Source organism: Salvelinus sp. IW2-2015, linkage group LG32 (genome assembly GCF_002910315.2).
Source record: "Salvelinus sp. IW2-2015 linkage group LG32, ASM291031v2, whole genome shotgun sequence".
Classification (NCBI taxonomy): domain Eukaryota; kingdom Metazoa; phylum Chordata; class Actinopteri; order Salmoniformes; family Salmonidae; genus Salvelinus; species Salvelinus sp. IW2-2015.
In genome coordinates, this window is record NC_036871.1 from 32,285,495 (window position 1) to 32,310,669 (window position 25,175).

General features: G+C 43.6%; 3 protein-coding genes across 3 annotated transcripts; 2 read left to right on the forward strand and 1 right to left on the reverse strand.

Moving 5' to 3' along the window:
- Positions 1-83: 83 nt before the first annotated feature.
- Positions 84-4,959, reverse strand: LOC111956635 (protein arginine N-methyltransferase 5). Its single transcript, XM_023977153.2, has 16 exons — positions 4,785-4,959; positions 4,028-4,146; positions 3,775-3,860; positions 3,377-3,511; positions 3,100-3,212; positions 2,945-2,994; positions 2,676-2,839; positions 2,399-2,560; positions 2,233-2,310; positions 2,049-2,107; positions 1,810-1,932; positions 1,386-1,561; positions 982-1,185; positions 755-865; positions 598-662; positions 84-487 (listed from the first exon to the last, which is right to left on the reverse strand). The coding sequence occupies exons 1-16, from the start codon at positions 4,883-4,885 to the stop codon at positions 335-337; spliced, it is 1,899 nt and encodes a 632-aa protein (XP_023832921.1). The 5' UTR covers positions 4,886-4,959; the 3' UTR covers positions 84-334.
- An 8,359-nt stretch (positions 4,960-13,318) lies between these two features.
- LOC111956418 (proteasome subunit beta type-11-like) lies at positions 13,319-14,494 on the forward strand. The gene has a single exon (XM_070436572.1). It carries the CDS (start codon positions 13,319-13,321, stop codon positions 14,492-14,494), a length of 1,176 nt encoding a protein of 391 aa, XP_070292673.1.
- Positions 14,495-17,596: 3,102 nt separating this feature from the next.
- On the forward strand, positions 17,597-24,698 carry LOC111956683 (proteasome subunit beta type-5). Its single transcript, XM_023977220.1, has 3 exons — positions 17,597-17,857; positions 18,482-18,788; positions 24,041-24,698. Exons 1-3 carry the CDS (start codon positions 17,633-17,635, stop codon positions 24,373-24,375), a joined length of 867 nt encoding a protein of 288 aa, XP_023832988.1. The 5' UTR covers positions 17,597-17,632; the 3' UTR covers positions 24,376-24,698.
- The last annotated feature ends 477 nt before the right edge of the window (positions 24,699-25,175 follow it).

Consider the following 25,175-nt stretch of genomic DNA (forward strand, 5'->3'; position numbering starts at 1 on the left):
GGCCCTGGTCTGTAGGTTTCTAAACCCTCACTGTGACCCAGGTCTGTAGGTTTTAAAGCCTCACTGTGACCCAGGTCTGTAGATTCTAAACCTTCAATTTGGCCCTGGTCTGTAGGTTTTTAAACCTTCAATTTGGCCCTGGTCTGTAGGTTTCTAAACCCTCATTGTGACCCTGGTCTGTAGGTTTCATGGTATGAGCAGGCTCATGATTACAGGTGAATAGGTAAAATGCTAGACCTTTTGTGAGCAAGACTACCTCAACTTCATTTGCAACTAAGTGCCTGTTTAATTGTGTCTGTATGCATGTGTGTGTTTGTATGCGAGTGTGAGATCTTCACAGGCCGATGGTGTAGGATCGTCCTGCTGGGTTGTGGATAGCGGAGCATGAGGGCTCTGTCACGGCCCATTCGTACCACACCTTCTTCCCYTTGTTACATCTCCAGAACCTCACCACGACGTCATCATCCTTCGTCACAGGGATCGGTTGCTGCAGGTGGGAGAGGGAAGGAAAAGAGTAAATACACTACATTCTTTTGGGTAATAAAATGTGCTAAATGTAAAGACACATTTTACATGACTGTATGACAGTCAACTTACTTTGAGAGGGAAGAGGATGGGGAACCAGGAGAACATTCCAGGAGAGTGGGTCTCTGGCTTGATACCTTGACCAAACAGATGCACACATTGATGTTAATGATATCAAAACACCTTAAAACCTCATCATATAATCGTCGTCCCCACTCTTACTACTTACTGAGTGTGACATCTCCGTAGAGTGTGGTCTCGAAGTATCCAGCAAAGCCATGCAGCACTGTGTTACACCCCACAGAGAATCTGAGGCACTGATACCGGTTGTTGTTCATATCTGAAGGAAAGGAGAGAAGCGCATTTAGTACATATCTTATGTGTGATCATTAACCGCACCCTTACATGGAAGCATTAGCCATGTAAGGGTGTTTGACGTGTGTGTATGTGTGTTACCTGTGGTAGGGTGAATGAAGGTGAAGCAGGCCTTGGGCTCAGCCAGCTGGTGGAAGTTGTGGAGTCGGACTACGTAGGGGGTCTCAAAGTGGCACTCGGGGTCCTTGTCCCGCTCCCTGCACCCCCGGACCTCATTATACAGCTTGGAGGAAGAGAGGGGGGCCAGGAAGGATGTGTAGGAACAGGGGATGCTCACACCACCATCTGAGAGGAACAAGAGATTGGGAACACGTTTAAGATGAAAGGGTAGAGGTGGTTGAGGCAAAAATAAATGGGCATTGAAAGAAAATTACCATGATATGTACAGAGCTCTATCACATAATAAAGATTTCAATCAGTGATGAGCAACATTTCAATATCAACGAGTTGCAAATGACTGCAATTAGAGTGACTTCCCCCCCTACCTTTGAGAAAGTTCTGTGCTCCATCTAAACACTCTGGGGACAGCTCATTGTCCCCGAAGGACCCGAGCAGCTCGCTGACGATGATGTCTGCCTTCTCAGGTGCCGCCCACTCCCTCATGTCACATGACACTACGGTCACCTGATCGCCCCACTCCTCAAACTTCCAGTTCTCAAGCCTGGGAGTGTGTGACAGGATCAGTACAGGGAATTTTTAGGAGCTCAGTGGAGATTAATGTTGCCAACCTCACATTTTTATCTGGATTTATTTATCTGCCAGAGAGTATTAAAGCTATCCGCCAAAATTACTCCTAATGCCCGAAWAAAAAAAAAATGGAGGACTTCAATTATCTTCTGGAATGAGTTTAGCCTGTGCTGGCAAATCTTTTGGAGGTCAGGGTTCAAAATGAGAAAAGGTTCCACTCACGTGACGACAGCGTTGGGGTTCTTCTCCACGGCGTAGATACGGAGCTTTCTGTCAGCCTGCTTGGCGGCCCGCAGGGAGGCGTTGACCAAAGGACCTCTCCCAGCACCCAGCACCATCAACACCCTGGGGTTACAGAGAATACATACGGTTACCCACCAGATACAGAGGGGGAAGGTGATTGTCAGGAGAATAGATACTCATTAACAGAGGACAGACAGTGAGGTGTTGGAGCTACTCACTGTGTATTGGTCTCCTTCTGCTCCTCCGGGACTCTGTCCATCAAACACTTATACACAGCCTGCAGAAAGATCAGGAGAACCCAATCGGTACTTAATGATATTACTGTGTTAAACCCTACCAGCCACATCACTAATACTGTTAGTGTATTATACTGTGAGAACATGCATGTCAAAGGCTCCTTACCTGCTGGTACTGGGAGTATTTGATGGGATCCTTCTCAAACACTTCATATGTCTGAGACTCCAGATTGTCCATGAGGGGCTAATGGGAAGAAAACAGATAGAGACATAAAGAATCCAATGCATACAGACAATAGGTATGCCTATTTACAAACTTAACAAACACACACCTGAAGAGGAGACTGTAGGTAATCCTCGTAACCCTTAGCGAACAGTTCATAGGCATTGGGGGCAGGGCGGTTCTGGTTGAGGTATTCAAGGTACTGCAAGTAAGACCGGAAGTCCTTCTCACTGTGACGACTGGTGCCAGTGAAGATGAACTGGGCCTCAAGCTGGGAAAACAAGGAAATGTTTTGCAAAATACATTTTCAAGAACAGAAGACAGACTGAAGATAAAACGGTTGTAGTTGCTATAACAATTGCCATACAGCCTAGCATTTACAGTACCTTGAATAGACGGAAGATGATTTGCTGGTGGGCTTTTGAAAGGACTGGGAACCCTTTCTTATTGGTCAGAAAGATCCTGGTGGGAAGAATAGCTGCTTTAATTGGCTCTCCAAGCCACTTGTCGATCACAGCGTTGGTGGGCATGTTTGCTCCAACCTCAATGGCTTCAGGGAAAGGAAGGGAAGACAGGTCAGTATCAATTGTGACCAAAACAATTCCTTATCAGTTTGTTAACACTCTAACCATGTTTCCCTGTCCTGCTTCCTTACCTAAACAGATTCTCTTGTTGTAGTCACAAAGAGTTCTGAATGAATGCCACCTGAAAAATTAAAAACAAAAACTACATTTTTACAAAAAGCAAAAATACAAGGCTGAAAACCTTGATGCCTTAGCCATGTGGCCCTAGCTGTGACGGCAGACCCACCAGGCCCAGGTCTTCTCGTCATTACTGCCATCATCTGTGTGTTTCGTTTGCTCATTCTCGATGATGTCATCACGCATATCATCAGAGGAAATCAGGGGGACCCGGATCCAGAACTGATATGACACAATCCACAGTTTCTTAGTTGTAGGTTTTATAACTTCAATTTTAAGTTCACTGAAATACCATGAAATTGCCAGTCACAACACAAGCCAAGGATTAAGAATGCGTTATAGTTCTTATATGGTACAAATAGATAACTCTTGACTGCTGTAGCTACCATGCAGGAATGGTGTCCAGTCTGGATGTGGTTGAGCAGCACGCGGGCCAGGTTGGCACAGTGAGGGCCCTTCAGAGGGATCATAAAGGCTGGCAGACCCAGATACGCTGAGAAGTTCAGCTCCTGGACCAGGGCCTGAGACATGACAGAGGGATGAAAGGAGAGCACCAATTCAACCTGTGGCAAAGATGTTTCAAATGGTCTGCTTGAGTGGACAAAGGAGGCCATGGTGTATTCACTAAAATTCAAACGGAACCCAACAGAACAAAATGGGGAGGGACCTACCTGAATTTGTACAATAGAAACAGTCATTTTCATAGCGAAACGTCCTCCATTGCAAAGCGGTTTGCTACTTTTTGTTACGGTGTGAATACGTCTTTTCATGATGTCCAACTCACCGCTTCTGAATTCCTGCGCTCCGTCTCCACCTCTGAGTCTGTCTCGATCCATGAAGAAAGCTTTCCAACAACCAGAGTGTTCCAGTCTGGGTAAGGAAGAATTGTAATTCAATATCCTGATACTTAATAAAAAATTTGATTAGATAGTTATGTAAGTAGATGCTCCTGTGCTCAGTGGAACTTGAGAATGAGAATGTAGTGTCTAGTTTCTACCATTGAGGCCAGTATAAATACAGGTTGCCTCTGACCTCACCTCGCCCACAGAGTAGCAGGTCCGAGCGTGTATGTGCTCCAGATCGGACTTTGGCTGGATCCAACTCAAACTCCCTCCTGAACCTCGGGTGGAAGAGAGGCATGCACAAGAAGTCAAACCTGAAAGAGAAGGGACAGATGGGACACTAGTTGAGTTGTCGATGATCTACAGTCCCTGGTTCTAATCSAGGCTGAATCACATCCGGTCGTGATTGGGAGTCATATAGGGCGGCGCACAACTGTCCCAGCGTCGTCCGGGTTTGGTCGYGGAAGGCCGTCATTGTAAATAAGAATTTGTTCTTAACTGACTTGCTTAGTTAAATAAAGGTTAAATTAYAAAAAACATTTTAAATGTCAACTTGTCTGATGCTCTTGCAAAGTTAATTGTACGAAAATTACTTTACAAACGTAGTTAACATTTAATTGGATAATACATTCAAGTAACGTAAAGGATCTACAGTAGCCAACGTTATTTAATTGGATAATACATTCAAGTAACGTAATGGATCTACAGTCAAATGTATTCTCAACAGATCATATTGAGGTAGTGGCCAGGAGGAACATTTCTTAGCCATTTTGATAGTGCACGTGCTAATATTTCACCGGCAAATGAACCTAGCTAGTTTGCCGTTACTGCCGCGCTAAAATAGCTAGCTAGTTAGCTGGCTACATCACGTGTAGAAATGAAGCCAAATGGTAGATAGGGATAGCCTACTCGTCTCCAGTATTTGACTGCTTGAGCGAAGCAGTTTACTTACCCAAGTTTAGCGACCGCTGCAAGCGTGTCAGCAACCTCGGGCACACAATTCAAATCTCTCCCGCAAGACACCCTGCCCCCTGTACTGTGGGACGCCATCATTAACCGAGTGAATGGGGAAGAAGGGAGTTGCAATTAGAATCGGGGAAACTGACGCCATTTTGGCTCTAGTCAAGCGTATGCTGTCATAGCGTGGATATGGAGCGCAGAATCAAAATGACTTCCCTCTGAATGCAGTTTCACGCGTTTCAACAACTGTCGCGACACTTGCACGTCCAGCGAGAATATGGTAGTTTGGGGTCACGTCATAGAGACGTTTGTCAGAGATGTTTGAAAAACCATTGGGATCATATTTGGTCACACCCAGACAACGTAAGTAAGTATCTAGCTGCAGAATTTTTGGGGTGGTTGTTAATTAGATTCGTCCCGCAGTTCTTGATTTTCTTGTTTATTTTATTTATATATAAAAAATATATTGGCTATATAAATCACATTTTCAGTGATGTTAAGTACTTTAGTAAAAATACTTTAAAGTGCTATTTAAGTATTTATTTTGGGTATCTGTACTTTACTATATATATTTTTGACTACTTTTATTTCACTGCACTACTTAAGAAAATATAGTACTTTTTACCCCATACATTTTCCTTGACACCCAAAGGTACTCTTACATTTTGAATGCTAAGCAGGACAAGAAAATAGTCAAATTCACGCACTTATCAACCGAACATCCCTGGTCATCCTTACTGCCTCTGATCTGGCAGACTCAATAAACTAACTTACTAAGAAATGCTAATATAGGTTCCATTTGACTTCCATTAGATTTATGACACAACTGCTGAAAAGTTTGCATTTGAAACAGTGGCCAGGTAAATAAAACCGAAGCGTTGCTGTGATACCAGGGGGCTATTCAATACACCGATTCTGTTTCAAAACGGAAGCAAACAAAATGGGGCGGGACCTACCTGAATTTGTCCAATAGTAACTCTCATTTTTCTTTGTTCACTTCAGTTTGGTTCTTAAACGGTGAACGATTTCCGTAATGAATATGCCCGTGGGCCATAGACTGCTTACAGAGTAAGAAAACCATTATGTATTTTTGTAATTTGAGTGATCTATCCCTTTAAAAAATGAATCACAGAATAGCAGGAACAGCACCATCTAGTGGTCAGAACCTAGTAATATCAGGATGTGGGATGGTACATAAACCCAACAACTTCAATGCCAAATGTCTCTAAACAAAAACAACAAAAAAACATTRACTGAGAATATGATGAAGAAACCATTCTCTGAGCCACAGCTCCATACTATTTGTCAAACATAGGGAACTGATAGTATATACTCGTTGTTGGGGTGGGATTGTGGGGGGTCCGTGAGTGTCTTTTGTCATTTCCTCATGTCTAACTCATTAGCTAGATTTCCATCCAATTGGCCACAGATTTCCGTGCGAATATTCAAAAATCTGCATAAAAGCAATGTATGCATTTTACCACCAGAGATGAGTTTCCATCAAATGTACTTTTTGCGGATAAAAGGCTGTGTGTGATGATGTAGTGCACATAAAAAAAACGTTTGCAGTTTAATTCCTATGAACCGAATAAAAAAATACAGGTTAAATGCATTTCCATTGCATTTTCAACTCCACTGATGGTTTTGTCACAAAATGTTTTGCATTATAGCGAATGTGCCCACTCTGGTATTGGCACATGTGCTCTAGCCAACAGATCYCAGCTACAGTGCGGGTAAAGCGTACATAATGAGATTATTATGGACAGAGTGAGAATTTTTATTTGTCAAATGGCAGCCAAGCATCAACCATCATGTCACAAGAATAAAACCTTCGATACTGTGCAGTATTCACACCCCTTGACTTTTTCACATTTTGTTGTGTTACAGTCTGAATGGCAATTAAATTCAATTGAGATTTTATTTTCACTGGCCTACACACAATACCCCATAATGTCAAAGTGGAATAATTGTTTTACAAATTAATTAAAAATAAAATGCTGAGATGTCTTGAGTCAATAAGTATTCAACGCCTTTATTATGTCAAGTTCAGGAGTAAAAATGTGCTTAATAAGTTGCATAAATCCACTCTTTGTGCAATAATAGTGTTCAACGTGATTTTGTATATTGAATATACAAAGTCGTTCTYCCRCTGAGCAAGGCAGTTAGTGGATGTCGATTAAGGCAGCCCCCCGCACCGCTCTGATTCAGAGGGTTTGGGTTAAATGTGGAAGACACATTCAGTTGAAGGCATTCAGTTGTACAGCTGACTAGGTATCAAATCTAATTTTATTTGTCAAATGCGCTGAATACAACAGTGAAATGCTTACTTACAGGCCTCCCGGGTGGCGCAGTGGTCTAAGGCACTGCATCGCAGTGCTAGCTGTGCCACCAGAGACTCTGGGTTCGAGCCCAGGCTCTGTCGCAGCCGGTCGCGACCGGGTGGTCCATGGGGCGACGCACAATTGGCCTAGCGTCGTCCGGGTTAGGGAGGGTTTGGCCCGTAAGGATATCCTTGTCTCATCGCACACTAGCAACTCCTGTGGCGGGCCGGGCGCAGTGCGCGCTGACTAGGTCGCTAGGTGTACGGTGTTTCCTCTGACACATTGGTGCGGCTGGCCTCCGGGTTGGATGTGCACTGTGTTAAGAAGCAGTGCGGCTTGGTTGGGTTGTGTTTCGGAGGATGCATGGCTCTCGACRTTCGTCTCTCCCGAGCCCGTACTGGAGTTGTAGCGATGAGACAAAAAATAAGAAAAATAAGCAATTAACTAAGAAAAGACCTAAACAAAAGTAAGAGATAAGAATAACAAATATTTAAAAAGCAGCAGTAAATAACAATAGTGGGGCTATATACAGGGGGTACCGGTACAGAGTCAATGTGTCAATATGCAGTGGCATCGGTGTCAAGGCACGGCCAGGCACGACTCCAACACCATCATTAAGTTTGGTGATAACACAACAGTGATCAATGACGAGACATTGTACATGTAGGTAGAATTAGTAAAGCCTCTTGGACCTAGACTTGGCACTCCGGTACCGCTTGCCGTGCGGTAGAATAGAGAACAGTCTATGACTAGGGTGTCTTTGACAATTTTTAGTGCCTTCCCCTGACACCACCTGGTATAGAGGTCCTGGATGGCAGCTTGGCTCCAGTGATGTACTGGGCCGTACGCACTACCCTCGGGTGTAGGCCGAGCAGTTGCCATACCAGGCAGTGATGCAACCCGTCAGGATGCTCTCGATGGTGCAGTTGTAAAACCTTTTGAGGATCTGAGGACCCATGCCAAATCTTTTCGGTCTCCTGAGGGGGAATAGGTTTTGTTGTGCCCTCTTCACGACTGTTTTGGTGTGCTTGGACCATGTTAGTTTGTTGGTGATGTGGACGCCAAGGAAGCTCTCAACCTGTTCCACTACAGCCCCGACAATGAGAATGGGGGCGTGCCTAGTCCTCCTTTTCCTGTAGTTCACAATCATCTCCTTTGTCTTGATCACGTTGATGGACAGGTTGTTGTCCTTGCACCACACGGTCATGTCTCTGACCTCCTCCCTATAGGCTGTCTCATCGTAGTCATGTTGTGTCATCAGCAAACTTAATGATGGTGTTGGAGTCGTGCCTGGCCGTGCAGTCATGAGTGAACAGGGAGTACAGGAGGGGACTGGGCACGCACCCCTGAAAGGCCACCGTGTTGAGGATCAGCATGGCGGATGTGTTGTTACCTACCCTTACCACCTGGGGAAGTCCAGGATCCAGTTGCAGAGGGAGGTGTTTAGTTCCAGGGTCCTTAGCTTAGTGATGAGCTTTGGGGGCACTATGGTGTTGAACGCTGAGCTGTAGTCAATTAATAGCATTCTCACATAGGTGTTCCTTTTGTCCAGGTGGGAAAGGGCAGTGTGGAGTGCAATAGCGATTGCATCATCTGTGGATCTGTTGGTGCGGTATGCAAATTGGAGTGTGTCTAGGGTTTCTGGGATAATGGTGTTGATTTAAGCCATGACCAGCCTTTCAAAGTATTTAATGGCTACAGACGTGAATGCTACGGGTCGGTAGTCATTAAGGCAGTTTACCTTAGTGTTCTTGGGCACAGGGACTATGATGGTCTGCTTGAAACATGTAGGTATTACAGACTTGGTCAGGGAGAGGTTGAAAATGTCAGTGAAGATACTTGGCAGTTGGTCAGCGCATGCTCGGAGTATACGTCCTGGTAATCTGTCTGGCCCAACGGCCTTGTGACTGTTGACCTGTTTAAAGATCTTACTCACATCGGCTGCAGAGAGCGTGACCACATAGTCGTCCGGAACAGCTGATGCTCTCATGCATGTTTCAGTGTTACTTGCTTTGACGCTTGCATAGAAGTTATTTAGCTCATCTGGTAGGCTCGTGTCACTGGGCAGCTCTCAGCTGTGCTTCCCTTTGTAGTCTGTAATATTTTGCAAGCCCTGCCACATCCGATGAGGGTCGGAGCCGGTGTAGTACGATTCGATCTTAGTCCTGTATTGACGCTTGCCTGTTTGATGGTTTGTCGGAGGGCATAACGGGATTTATTATAAGCTTCCAGGTTCGAGTCCCGCTCCTTGAAATTGGCAGCTCTACCCTATAGCTCAGTGCGAATGTTGCCTGTAATCCATGGCTTCTGGTTGGGGTATGTACATACAGTCACTGTGGGGACGACGTTCTCGATGCACTTATTGATAAAGCAGTGACTGATGTGGTGTACTCCTCAATGCCATCGGAAGAATCCCAGAATATATTCCAGTCTGTGCTAGCAAAACAATCCTTTAGTTTAGCATCTGCTTCATCTGACCACTTTTTTATAGACCGAGTRACTGGTGCTTCCTGCTTTAATTTTTGCTTGTAAGCAGGAATCAGGAGATTAGAGTTATGGTCAGATTTGCCAAATGGAGGGTGAGGGAGAGCTTTGTAAGCGTCTCTGTGTGTGGAGTAAAGGTGGTCTCGAATAGTTTTTCCTCTGGTTGCACATTTAACATGCTGATAGAAATTAGGTAAAACTGATTTGTTTCCCTGCATTAAAGCTCTGGATGAGCATTTTCCTGTTTGCTTATGGCGGAATACAGCTCATTGAGTGTGGTTTTAGTGCCAGCCTCGGTCTGTGGTGGTATGTAGCTACGAAAAATACAGATGAAAACTTTCTCGGTAGATAGTGTGGTCTACAGCTTATCATACTCTACCTCAGGCGAGAAAAACCTTGAGACTTCCTTAGATATCGTGCACCAGCTATTATTTGCAAATATGCATAGGCCCCTGCTCCGTGTCTTACCAGAGGCTGCTGTTCTGTCCTGCTGATAGAGTGTATAACCCACCAGCTGTATGTTCTTAATGTCGACGTTCAGCCACGACTCGGTGAAACATAAAATATTACAGCTTTTCATGTCCCGTTGATAGGATATACTGTACGTGCTTTCAGTTCGTCTCATTCATTTTCCAGCGATTGAACGTTAGCTATCAGAACGGAAGGCAAGGGCAGATTAGCCACTCATCGCCTGATGTGTGTCTGTAGTATATCCCTCGCGTCCGACTCATTGAAGAAGAACTCCTCATCCAATTTGAGGTGAGTAATCCCAGTTCTGATGTCCAGAAGCTCTTTTCGGTCATAAGAGACGGTAGCAGCAACATTATGTACAAAAAAAGTTACGAACAACACGAAAAAAACGAACAAAATAGCATGGTTGGTTAAGAACCAACAAGATGGCAGCCCTCAAACTGGCAGCCCTCCCTATGGGTTATTGTGTGTAGAGAGGTAATAAAAAAAACATTTAAACCATTTTGAATTCTTGCTGCAACACAACAAAATGTGGAATAAGTCATGGGACATGAATACTTTCTGAAGGCACTGTATTTATTGGAAAGGAGCATCAAGCTCATCACCGTGCACTTTCACCACCCTGTGAAGTTCATCATAATTTATTTAATCTGTAGCCTAATAACCTGCATGCTTTCCTGAGCCGTAGTGGGAGGACCACACCACTAGTCATCGCGTGACTGTAAGTTGACTTTGTCATGACGTTGCCCTCTTTGGGTACAGCGAGCACCATTCCCCTCTCTTTGTCTCCTATACTCAGGCTGCTGCAACCCCAGGTCGTAAATTCCTGGAGGAGAATATCTCCTCATGGCCACAGTATAGAGAGAGAGTGAGTTTTCATAGAGAGAACAAAGGAATTTCTTCCACCTCACAGAACTTGAGGTCCGAACAACATTTATGTTCTGGAAAATGTATAAAAGATCGGTGAAGAATCCAGCTACGAACTGGTCCATTTGGTACAATTTTGTGAAACTCATGGGAGACAATACGGCCACATTACCATAACGCTGTTTATATAATAGCCTCAGCTATGAGGCTTACATCTAATTGTTGTATAAAATGAATGAGTGAGGATTGAACTGTTTGTGAAATTATGTAATGTGATTTTGGATTGTTTAATGAAGGAAACTAAATCAGAGGACCGCTCATGAGCACAGTTATGGTCGGGCATCCTGGGACAGGCCCTTTTCTGCTCTTCTGAATAAAACCCCCACCCGGGTTTTCTATCACCAGACCAGCTTACCTCGATAACGAGAGGGCCAAGGTTTGAGAGGAGACCATAAACCTGAGTATAAGCTAAGGTTTGAGTAGATGGCTGAATCTTTTAACCATACCACGTGGTTAAACTCTTAGACTATCGATACCGACAGAATAAGACCAAGTCTTTGATATTAATTACTAGTCTGCAGCTAGGAATTCGGTATCTTTGAACGCGAAGACCGACATCCGCCGAAACATCTATTCTATAACGACATGAATGAATGTCACTATTTACTATCCATTCTAACCACGACAGAGAGAGAGGGCGGACAAACTCTCCAACAGAAACAAACTTTTCAACAGAGATCCCGACGACACACTGAGCGTAAATATATATATTGATTGCAATTATTCCCGAATGAGTGAGCGTTCATGTGCAAAGGATTAGCATTTCAATTGTTATAATTATCAACTTTGTAGTGTTTCATCTCAGTTGACCACCACTTCCCTTTTTGTCCACCAAGCCGCGATACCGGTTTATCCCACTAGGGAAACTCCGTTATCATTTCCTTGTAAATATCTACTGTTTGTTTATGCAGTTCTGTGAATTACTTAGTTAATAAATMATTTTAGACAATTGATGTATGGATGACTCAGTGAAGACTGGGTTCGTGCAGATAACCAACAATTTACGGCGTTTGGAATGAGACTAACATGAGGTAAATAATAATTCATTAATTCGAAGACTAAGTGATCAGATATTCAAATATCTGAAAGTTATATTAGGAAAATTATAACTTTATAATCTGAATATTTTCCTTGGTGTCCGACTTCCTAGTTAATTACAGTTACATGATTAATCAGTTTAATCACGTAATAATAATTACAGAGAGTTATTTGATAAATAGTCTTCAGTTTTAATGATGCCAAAGACACGACAACTTCAATATGATGGTTAATATATCAATATTTGAGCATAAAAGCATTTCCACCGGTATTTCTCACATAATTAATTGTCTAGCGTAATTTGTTTTGTCGACATTTGGAACATTTACCGACAAGGCCTGTCGTGACATTTTTTATGCAACATGTACTTTACTCGCATAAAAAGTTTGATGGTAAACTGGTTAGAGTTACAAAAAAGTTTAGTCCAAATCGAATGTTTGGCACAATATTTATTTAATATTATGGGTCCTATAAATTAAAATGGCCAATTTTGGTGCAATTAATAAGCTTAATTTCTCGGAGATCAAATTATATTTCAGCAAAATAATGTTGCATGAATGCTAATCTTATCTGTTTCTAACAACAGAAACGATTTCAGAACAATGTGAGATGGTGGGTGTCAAAATCCTCTTTCTTGTTCTTTTTGAATGGTAACGACCCTTTTGTGAAGAATAATAATAATTGGATTTACCTTCAAATATAACTCACAGATATAAAATGACATTAAATGTGAAACAAAAAATGTAACAAGAGGACATGTTTATGCAAGTACAAGTGTCGCTTCACTAATGTGGCCTATTGACAAGCTGCCTCAGAATTGACCCTGTAGTGTTTGTAGAGTCGCTTCTCTATATCGTATCACCATCACAACAGAAGCACTATCATATATCGCTAAGTCAAGCTAAATGCTTGTGAGAAATATTAGTGTGTGTGTTTGTGTGCGCGTTCGCATGTGTGTGTCAGACTGCTATATAAAAACACTTCAAGTTCAGTGTCATTGTATTTGGGGAGAGAGTTGATACCAAGCAGGACTGTCATATACAAGGCTGTAAAAATGGATTTCACTGGGAGAAATTGAACAAGCCTAAGGACAGTTTCTCTGGATTATGGATTGCTCTGAGCTGTTAAATGTTATTGCCTCTCCTTATTGAGAGATTACACTGAGCATCAACCTTTTACTCAAATTCAAGGGACAGTAAATCTGTTTTTGTAGGGAGATTGAGTCTGTTTTGTGATCTTTATTGCATTGATATCTACCACAATCRGTCAGCAAAAGACAATCACAATGGCTTTACAAGACGTCAGTGGCTTTCAGGACACCCCTATGTCTCACAGGTGGAACACTCCTGCCTCACTATCTGGGCCTATGGGAGATACCACTCCTCTCCTGGACATGGCTGATGAAAGGATCCTTGGTTGGGGAAGGTTTAAATTATCTGAGAGAGATGGAGAGGTCCCTCTGCGCTTTTTCATACCTACTCCTCAGAGCTCTGTTCCTTTCCGCTGTGACAACAGACACACGTCCCTTTCTTCCCTGTCCACCTCCTCATCACCGCCCACCCGCCGCCCATTCCCTTTGTCTCATGGAACCACTACCCTGGCCTTTGTGTTCCAAGGAGGTGTTATAGCAGCGGCAGACACACGTGCCAGCTGCTCAGGGCATGTCGCCTGTCCCTCTGCCCAGAAGATCCTGCCCATCCACTCCCATTTACTGGTCACCACTTCAGGCAGTGGTGCAGACTGCATGCTATGGGAGAGAATCCTGGCCAGAGAGATCCGCCTTTACCAACTACGCCACGGCCGCCGCTTGTCAATCACTGGCTCTGCCAAGCTCCTCTCTCATATGCTGCACCCCTTTAAGGGGACTGATGTGTGTGTGGCAGCCACTCTTTGTGGCTGGGATGTAGAGGAGGTTAGGGTGGAGAAATTCAAGGGACAAAGAGTTGATAGGATGGGATCAGGCAGAGACGACAGCATCTCTCCAGCAAAACGGCCCCTTGAAGAGACAGGAATGTCAACTAGTGATGCTTGTAGTCAAGATGACTTGACTGACAGTGCCTGTGAGAGAACAAGACATGCAGTAACTGACGTGGACCTGACAAGATCCCCTGTCAGGGATCGTTGTGGCCCAAAGCTGTTCTATGTGTGCAGTGATGGCACCCGGCTGCAGGGAGAGCTCTTCTCGGTTGGCTCAGGTTCGCCTTATGCTTACGGAGTGCTGGATGGAGAGGTGCGGTGGAGCCTGAATGAGCAGGAGGCTATCTCATTGGCCAGAGAAGCTGTGTACAGGGCCACACACAGGGATGCATATTCAGGGAACTGTGTGGACCTTTTCCACATCACTGCCCAAGGATATTGCCGAAGAGACAGGGAGGATCTGAGAGAGGAGTACCACAGAGAGAGAGAGAGGGAGAGGGTGCTGAATAGGGGAAAAGAAAAGAGTGAGGAAGATAAGAAATAGGGATTGATACATAGGGAAGGGGGATGATTAGTGTTGGGGTTGGAGGGTAGGGGTAGATTTAGCCCATTCATAGCTGCTAATTACCTCGTCTATTCATGAACGTATATCTTTTGGCCGGGGGAGTTTTGTTAAGAGCCCCGCCGCTCGTGCTGAACGTTAACATTCATCGCAGTACGGTTTTGGAAACATAAGGAACGTATCTTTCATATCAGCCATATTTCCATGTTACAGCTCTTGTGTACAGAAAACAGATGGAAGACAGAGGCGACTACCTCTGCTAATTAGCTACCTGCGTCTCCGAACACCTGTGTGTAAACGGAAGACGGACGCCATAATCGTGTTGTCACTAAACAATACTGTCGGCGGCAACTCTATTAAAACCGGTTAAAATAGTGTACAGTAAATGTAGCCTATATTTAGCATTTGTGAAATTATTTTGATGTGATATGAAGGTAGAGGGCTCTATGTTTCTTGAACTGTACCGCAATTGAGAATTAATTCACGTTTAGATGGAGTATTTGGATGTTTGGACTGCCAGAGCCAATTCGCCTAGAAACAGAACATGTCAGTTCCTTGGACTATAGGGAGAAATGTTATGCTTCTTTAGTTCATTCTTGGGCTAGTGTAGATTTAAGGAAAATATAAAGTAAATATAATCACTGGCCACTTTTTACAGAAAGTAAGGGAAATYCATGCAGAGATGGTGGGGCAGATACAGGGTGTGGGTGGAGAGGGAGAGAATGAAGAGGAAAGGTTGGCAACAAGCAAGGTATAAATTAGATGAGGGCTGCCACAGTCTGCCAGTGAGATACTATTTCTTCTTGGATTAAGTTTAACAGCGGTTGGCATCCTGCCAGTACAATAGTGGCCGCTCTTAGCATTTGGCGTCTTCGATTCAAAGAAGACAGAAAAGAAAGATGCCGGGAGTCATGCAACATATTTGGTCTTGACTCAATGTGTGGGGAAGAGGAGATCAGTAGAGCGAGAGAAAATACAGAGAGGTGGAGTAAAATGGCGTGGAGTGAAAGCTGAGTTCGAATCGAGCAGAGCGTCAAGCAAAGAAGATGAAGATGAAATTCCTGAATGGACAACAGCAGTGTCAAACTGGAACAAAAAGGAATTGTCTAAAATTTGATTTTTATTTTGATTCATTGTATTTCTGAAGAACAGAGGAAGATTGCAGTGGGCCTCAAAAGAATCCGGACAACAGAAGTTTCGTGCTTTGAACTTCGGAGTAGAGCACCCGTCAAAAGAGTCATCTCAGGGGTGACGATGGATGTTCATGTTGAATACCTAAGGAGAATTCCTGGTGTGGTTGGTGCCCGGCTTCTGGTCCTATTGGTCCTATTGTTTTTTGGTCCTATTGTTTTTTTGACAAAGAGCATCTATCTTCGCATGTGAAGCTTGGTTATGTAAGATACAGTGTTAGAGATTTCGTTCCCAAATCACTGCAGTGTAAGAACTGGATTGTTMTTTCAAGTGTGTGCAGACAGACAGAGTATACTGAAGAACGATGTGTAGAAGGACCACGGTGTTGCAATTGTGGTGGGCTTCATGATCCCGAGTTCCTGGAGTGAAGGAGATTGAGTTGGCAAAAGTTAGAGTGATCAATCGAAACTCCTATGCGGAGGCGATTAAAACAATTTAGAAAACAAGCGATGCTAGTGAACTTAGGGTAGTGGATGCACCACAGCCTGTAGTAAAAGTTTGCTGCCAGTCAAACAATACCCTGTGTGTTAAAAAGGTAGAGTTCATGGCCACAGTTATAAACTGTATGACTCAAGTCTCAAAGAAGTCTATAAAACTGGACATTGTGGCTGCAGCAGGAAAGTTTTTTGGGACATAAGGATTTTACATCTGCAGACATGCAAGGGGTACTGGTGCCAGAAGAAGGCCTGGCCTCCGAGGCTCCCCTTGTTCCTGTGTAGGGATCAGATCTATACATTTTTTTAACAGTAAAGTTGTTTGATTTATTTCATAACATTTTAGGTATACACTACCGTTCAAAAGTTTGGGGTCACTTAGAAATGTCCTTTTTTTTTAAAGAAAAGCWAATTTTTMGTCCATTAAAATAACATTAAATTAATCCAATATGCAGTGTAGATATTGCTAATGTTGTAAATGACTATTGTAGCTGGAAACGGCTGATTTTTAATGGAATATCTACATAGGCGTACAGAGGCCCATTATCAGCAACTATCACTGATGTGTTCCAATGGCACACTGTGTTAGCTAATCCAAGTTTATCATTTTAAAGGCTAATAGGCTAATTGATCATTAGAAAACACATTTGAAATTATGTTAGCACAGCTGAAAACTGTTGTTCTGATTAAATAAGCAATAAAACGGTCCTTCTTTAGACTAGTTGAGTATCTGGAGCATCAGCATTTGTGGGTTTGATTACAGGCTCAAAATGACCAGAAACAGAGACCTTTCTTCTGAAACTCGTCAGTCTATTCTTGTTCGGAGAAATTAAGGCTTTTCCATGAGCGAAATTGCCAAGAAACTGAAGATCTCGTACAACGCTGTGTACTACTCCCTTTACAGAACAGCGCAAACTGGCTCTAACCAGAATAGAAAGAGGAGTGGGAGGCCCCGGTGCAGTACTGAGCAAYAGGACAAGTACATTAGAGTGTCTAGTTTGAGAAACAGACGCCTCACAAGTCCTCAACTGGCAYCTTAATTAAATAGTACACGCACAACACCAGTCTCAATGTCAACAGTGAAGAAGCGACTCCGGGATTTCTCGCATGGAATAGCCTTCATTTCTCAGAACAAGATAATGGGCCTCTGTACGCCTATGTAGATATTCCATTAAAAATCAGCCGTTTCCAGCTACAATAGTCATTTACAATATTAACAATGTCTACACTGTATTTCTGATCAATTTGATGTTATTTTAATGGACAATTTTTAAAAAATGTCTTTCAAAAACAAGGACATTTCTAAGTGACCCCAAACTTTTGAATGGTATATATAAATCCCAGAGTCGGGTAGTACCGTTCAAAAGTTATGAACTGTTATCCTCTTTTCATCCCGTACAGTAGGTGGCGGGATGCACATTAAATTGTGCAATCGCAAAAATACCATAGAAGAAGAAGACGTGCGTGTCGGTTGAGCTCCAAAACACTTTCAAAGATGGCGTTGTCTAGTGTCTTGCAGAGTGAGTCTGCCGATTTTTCATTTAATAATGACCTGTCTTTTTCATTTGGTTGTGGATTCGGTCAGACCGACTTGGGATTTGGGGCTGCACCGGGCGACAGACTTAATTTCGCCATAAAAGCTTCACTCGGCCCTGACGAGGAGGACGGCCCGGAGAGGAAAATAGAATTTCTCCATGGGACTACCACCTTGGCTTTCAAAGTAAATTGAGATTGCTAGTTAATGCCTATTTAAAAAGAAAGTAAAATAACTCACACATGAACTAAAATGATATCCGTGATATTTTATTTGATGTCAGCTATATCTAACGTTAGCTATATTGGTGAAGTGTTCTTGAGTTTCTTGCTGTGTCTGTTTTCAGTTTTCTTGATGGTTYGCTAGCTAGCTTATGTTAGCCAGCCAGTTAGCGTGCTAATTGTGCTTGCTCATTGCCAACGSTAGCCAAACTRGCAAGCTAGCTATTTAAATAACTGCCTACAGTAGCTTGACAACACTGACAGTTCTTCAGCTAGATTACAAGTTTTCTTTATCCAAATGTGTCACATACTAGRTAGTAGCCAAAGTAGTTTATTTGCTTGGCATTTGTCAGTAATTTCAATTGCACTTAGTTAGTTACGTAGTAACAAAAGTTACTTGCTAAGTATAATTACATACTAGCCTAAACTTTGTTCATGAGAATTTGTATCCTTCTAAAAGTGTTGGATCAACCTCTCTGTAGCAGAAAAAAAKCATCAACTGACAGCCAGTAAGGCCACCAATCTCTCAAGTCAAGTGCAGCTGGACCTCCTTAACTAACCTGAAATCCCATTTGTCATCATGCCACAGTTCCAACATGGCGTCATCGTGGCGGTGGACTCTCGGGCCACAGCTGGCGCCTATATCGCCTCCCAGACTGTAAAGAAGGTTATAGAGATTAACCCTTACCTGCTGGGCACCATGGCTGGAGGTGCAGCTGACTGCAGCTTCTGGGAGCGCCTGCTGGCCCGCCAGTGTCGCGTCTATGAGCTTCGCAACAAGGAGCGCATCTCTGTGGCAGCTGCCTCCAAGCTTCTGGCCAATATGGTGTACCAGTATAAAGGCATGGGCCTCAGCATGGGCACAATGGTGTGTGGTTGGGACAAGAGGGGGCCAGGTAATTAAAACTCCTACTCTGAGKACACGTGTTACACTGATTCACGTAGCTATGTTACAGTGGAACCTCAGTCATACCTGTACATGTATTTGTTTACACTATGATCTGGGGAACTAGCTAACTATGTAAACTGTTTTCCCATACTCATACCAAAGGTAGGCAACATACAGCATGAGTTAGTAGCTGCTCAGAGTATGAGGTGTGTGTGTGTTTATATATATTTATTTTTTATTTTTTTGTGGTTCATAATAGCAATAGTTAGCAGGGATTGAGCGAACTTCTCCTGTCTGTTGCTTGTGAAAATGTTTACAACACATCAGCTGTCAACAGTTACCAACACAGTTCAGAAAGTAGGCTAAGTACTGGATTGAGTGCATTTTGGTTGTCTCCCACTAGATGGCATTGCTGTCACACTTGCTTACTTTTGTGGATTTAACTTGTGTTTTTAGATGCTGTGAGGTAAGAGTCAGTAGCCTACATTACAGTACATGAGGTGTGCTTAAAGAGGGCTGCACCGTGACACTGTGATGGGAGATTGATAGGGCTGGGACTGTGGGCCAGAGAGAGCTGGCGTGGTGATTGACGCAAGGTCTCTGCCCGGACAATTGGGTCGCATGCATAAAGTGGTTCTGCTTGATCGATGAGCTTTGTTCACAGAGTGGGGAGTATGTGTGGACTTCCAGACTGCCTGGGACCTTGGTGACTCGTATTAAATCCTGAAATCAATCGGGTGAATAATGATCCCACTATAAGTGCAATAGGAATGGTGGCAGCTACAATGCCAGTGATTGAATGGAGAGGTAAATGTCATCTAAATTAAATCAATCTCGATTAAGAGAAAGCTCATTAGCGGTTACAATGATGTCAAGCACTGTTATTCTGGTGATTAAGTGTCTTAAGTGGCACAAGAAATATATCTAATAAAGTATGTTAAGATCTTGACTCATATGCTGAATAACATTCAATGCCATGACTCATATGGTGAACAGGGCTTAGTGCCTGGTAATAACATTCAATGCCATGACTCTCATATGTGAACAGGCTTAGTGCCTGGTAATAACATTCAATGCCATGACTCTCATAGGTGAACAGGCTTAGTGCCTGGTAATAACATTCAATGCCCTGACTCTATATGGTGAACAGGCTTAGTTGCCTGTAATAACATTCAATGCCATGACTCTCATATGGTGAACAGGCTTAGTGCCTGGTAATAACATTCAATGCCATGGACTCATATGGTGAACAGGCTTAGTCCTGGTAATAACATTCAATGCCATGACCTCATATGGTGAACAGGCTTAGTGCCTGGTAATGAAATTCAATGCCATGCACTCTCATTATGGTGAACAGGCTTAGTGCCTGGTAAAACATTCAATTGCCATGACTCTCATATGGGAACAGGCTTAGTGCCTGGTAATAACATTCAATGCCATGACTCTCATATGGTGAACAGCTTAGTGCCTGGCTGCAGATGGGTGTGAGTTAACGCACTCCTATCGTGGTCGTGTTCTGTCACCTCTGTCGCTGGCTTCTAGGACACAACTCGTCTCATGTTTTGTGATCAGTGGACTTAAAGTAACTGTCCAGTGAAAAGCTCACTTTTAAAAGTTCATATTCTGTTAACTCTTATCCAAATAATGTTGTTGACTCGTACTATACTCCTATTTGTGGCTAAAGCATAACTTGGAGGGAAAAAAACACTTCAAAAGCAAGAATATTTTTAATGACACACATTCTGTACGCCCACACCATTCCAACACAATTAACATACTTAATTACAATTTTTTTGGGACGGAAAACTTTCACTAATTATATTTCAAAGATATCTGGGAACATTGAACAGTTGCTTTTAAAGGGTAAGCGTCATAAAATGGAGAGCGACTAGATGATGCATTGACGGCCAAGTTAATGCACTGTAATACCAAACCACATAGGCTCCTGAATTGAGTGAGTCAGTGGATTTGCACAGGTAGCAGGAGCTGTGCAGTATAGGTAAGCTGCTGTTCCCTAGTGAGTGTGAGGCTGAGCATCTGTTTTTGAAGCCCCTGGCCTCCTTTCCCTTAGAGCGGAGCCAGTGGTGTGTTTAAGTGAGACAGACACATTCAGACAGACAGACAGACAGACACTCTGCTCGTCCGTCTGATGCCAGCTCCTGCTCTTCTGAAGGCTGTCACTCTGATGTTCCTCAGCGCTGACATGAAAAAGAGCTAGAGCTTAACCGCCTGTCACCTAACTGGTGGAGTGGAAGGCGAGGCGCTATGCCGGAACGTTGCGCRGTTCGCAGCCCGCCGCCTTCCTGCAGGTTTATGTGGGCTCATGAATTTAAGCCCTTTTGTTATGCCATGATGAGCGTCCCCCTCTCCCCTCATCTCCTGTGCCGCTTCTCAGTGACGCACTCTCCCTCCCCCTCCGTCATCCCAATCTACATTCCTGCGTTCTCTGCATAGATCCCAGGTGTGTTATGGATGTGGAGGTGTTGGTGCTTTTATCCCTGCCTGCCCCTGAAGAGCCTTCCTCCCTGCCTCTTTGCATGAGTGGCTGCCTTTTAGAAAAGTCTCTTCTATTACATTTTTAACCAGTCCTCCTCAGTCTTCAGTCGCAGCTCCAAAATGGAAAATTATCCTGGCGCATAGACAGGAGCTTAGTGATTATCAGAGGGAGCTAACGACGCGTATAGAAGGTGCAATTTGCCAGTTGAAAGCAATTCTGACTTCTTAGAGCAATTTCTTAAAGAAGTATGCTTTAACAGGCTGTCCTTAACTGGCCTGGGAACTGTACTCTGTGGCCTATCATTGGGAGGATTTGTGTGTGTGTGTGAGATTCACAATTATCATAGGTTCACGTTTTGATGGTGTTGAGAGACAGGCTTTTTCCCTCCCTGATTCACCAGCTGTAGGTTGGCTCTCTGGTGGAACAGCACAAGCTGGTGGGGCTAGTCACTGCTGCTGCGTCACTGTGATCAAGCCCTCTGCGTGTGTCACATTGGGGAACAAACTGTCTCACAAGTCATCCTTGCAAATACACCAGCCTGAATTATGTGTGCTTGCATTATCAAGTGTAGCATGTGGGAGTGTGTATATATGAATATGGTTGTGATTTTGTTCTTTCGTTTTTCCATCTTTCCTCTGAGTTCGGGTCACCTGCTTGGCCCGGTATGGGTCGATAGTTAATTTGGGTGTGTTGGGAGGGATCAATAAGGCCTAGAGCAGCGCCCCGGGGTAGACAGGCAGGCAGTGTGTCGGGATGTGCCTCGTCAGCAGGTTCTGCTGGGCTTGGTTTACTCTGAGAGGATGCAGCTGTTCACATTCCCTCTGGAGGGCACCGCACGGTGTGTGCACTTGGATCTATTACGTGTTTGTGTGTGTGAGAGAGAAGTGTGTGTGGATGGTAGGGCTGTCCCTAACTAAAAAATATATATCATCTTGGTCGACCGAGAGTTGTCTGTTCTTTCAACCAAGCGATTGGTAGACATTTAAAAAAAGTGTATTTTTAAATATATATTTATGACACATCCTATGTTTTTATAAAAATCATCTATATGTGGGCTACTGAGCTTGCCTGATGCTTTAAGCAAATGACTAAGAGTCCGAGATCAATGTAGGCTAACCAGATTTTAAAAACCTGTTCCCGACCCTCCTCTTCCGCTGCTGCCGGCCTTCGCAGATTCAGCCATTATGCTCCTGAAGTTGCCGGTATTAGCCTACACCAGCGGTTTGGAGTGCAAAGTTATTGTAACATTTCTACTGATCTGCGTGCAAGTTATGATTTTCATATGCACATTTTCGTGGAACAGTTTAATTTAATTTATAATAGTCTATATATCTCAAAATAAATCGGGTTCAAGTTTGTCATTGAGTGGCCCAGCCAGAGCCCATTCAGAGACTTGTCCAGAAGCCACTCCTGCGTTGTCTTGGCTGTGTGCTTAGAGTCGTTGTCCTGTTGGAAGTCAACCTTCGCCCCAGTCTGAAGTTTTGAGCACTCTGTAGCAGGTATTCATCTAGGATCTCTCGCGCTTTGCGCCGTTCATTTTTCCCTCGATGCTGACTAGTCTCCTAGCCCCTGCCACTGAAAAACATCCCCTCAGCATGATGCTGCTACCACCATGCTTCACCATAGGGATGGTGCCAGGTTTCCTCCAGATCTGACYCCTGGCCTCTTGGTTTCATCAGACCAGAAACTTGTTTCTTATGATCTGAGAGTCCTTTAGGTGCCTTTTGGAAAACTCCAAGCAGGCTGTTATGTGCCTTTTACTGAGGAGTGGCTTCCATCTGGCCACTAGCATAAATACCTGATTGGTGAAGGGCTGCAGAGATGATTGTCCTTCTGGAAGGTTCTCCCATCTCCCCAGAGGAACTCTGGAACTCTGTCAGAGTAACCATCGGGTTCTTGGACACCTCGCTGACCAAGGCCCTTCTCCCCCGATTGCTCAGTTTGACAGGCCGGCCAGCTCTAGGAAGATTCTTGGTGGTTCCAAACTTCTTCCATTTAAGAATGATGGAGGCCACTGTGTTCTTGGGGACCTTCAATGCAGCAGAAATGTTTTAGTACCCTTCCCCAGATCTGTGCCTCGACACAATCCTGTCTCGGAGCTCTACGAACAATTCCTTGTACCTCGTGGCTTGTTTTTTGCTCTGACATGCACTGTCAACTGTGGGACCTTGTGTAAATAAGGTATTTATTTTTTATAAGTCTGCAAATTCTAAACCTGTCTTCACCTTGTTATTATGGGGTATTGTGTGTAGTTAGATTGATTTGAGGTTAAAAAATGTATTTAATACATTTTAGAATAAGGCTGTAATGTAACAATGTGGAAAAAGTCAAGGAGCCTGAATACTTTCCGAATGGGGGGTGTGTGTATATGTATGTGTGTGTGTGGTCTCTTATACACATCTAGATGTGTATAAGAGACAGATCTGAATACTTTCCGAATGGGGTGTGTGTGTATGTGTGTGTGTGTGTGTGTGTGTGTGTGTGTGTGTATATATATATATATATATATATATATATTTTTTTTTAATATTTTTTTTTTTTTTAACATTATTTTTCCCTCTGCTAGTCTAAAAAATTCTCGGCCAACCAACGGCCTGTCCACAAAATGGGGTCAGCCCTAGTGTGTAGCCTACACCTCAATTTCCCTGACACAGTTCAACACCTGATTCCGGAAGTCTTTAACCCACTTTACCTTGCTCTCCTCCTACCCCTCCCTGAATATCAGATGGTACAGACTGACTCCTGTCTCTCTGCCTCCTCAGGGTTGTACTACGTGGACTCGGAGGGGAACCGTGTGTGCGGGGACCTGTTTGCAGTGGGCTCTGGGTCCATGTATGCGTACGGTGTGGTGGACAGCGGGCTGAGACAGGATCTTTCTGTGGATGAGGCGTGTGAGCTGGGCCGCAGGGCTATCTACCAGGCCACGTACCGAGATGCCTACAGCGGAGGACAGGTCAACCTGTACCACGTCCACAGTGAGGGCTGGACCAGAGTGTCCCAGGAAGACGTATTGAAGCTGCACCACCAGTACCAAGAACCAAAGAAATTGAGAGGGGAGGGAGGAATGGTCGAAGGAGATGGAGGGAGGGCGTTGTAGTTTCTCGGTCAAGAGTTTGAGAATTATAAAAATTAGGGATGGTTGATAAGGATATAGCAATCATTTCCTTCCGTTTTGGATTAATTTCACTTACACGTCTGTTATGGTTTACTTTCAGATATGTTCCTAGCTATTTTAAATGTTTGAACATTTTTCACAAACAATGGGCTGCAGTTCCCCCACATGGTGTTTGATATGGGGGGCTCAATATACGGCTCACTCAGTCTTGGAGTAGTCTCTCTCTTACACTGTTATAGCTCTACCTTGTAACCACAACTGGGAAAGCAAGTCTTTTCTCAATAAACCCTGAGATGTTTTTTTCAGCTTGGAATGTGTTTCTTTTTATTTGTGTCCTCTTGTTTTTCCTCCTGTGTTTACTGTAGATGTGCATGTTATTCATGTACACAACACATTCTCACCTGTCATTTCATATTTTTCCTTGACATTGCTCCTTTCCCCAAAATGTTAATTTTCTGTTGACATTTTGTCATCTGCATCTGAGATCCTGATGTATTCTGTTCCTCTACTGACAGCGACCCTTCTAACCCTGCTCTGTGATCCATTGGGGAGTAGCTGCAGTGTTTACCTTTTAAACCATAGGAGTTGCTAATTACATATCTATCACTAATTGTGTTTCCTGTGTGGAATACAGTGTATTTTCCCCTCACTTGTAACTTCCCCTCCACTGGTTTAGCAATGATTTATTTCTTTAATTGGAAGGGAAATGTATTGTTTAATTTCTATGACACACTTAGCTTCTCAATGCTAATGTTATGTGCCGCTCTGTCACTGTGCTTTAG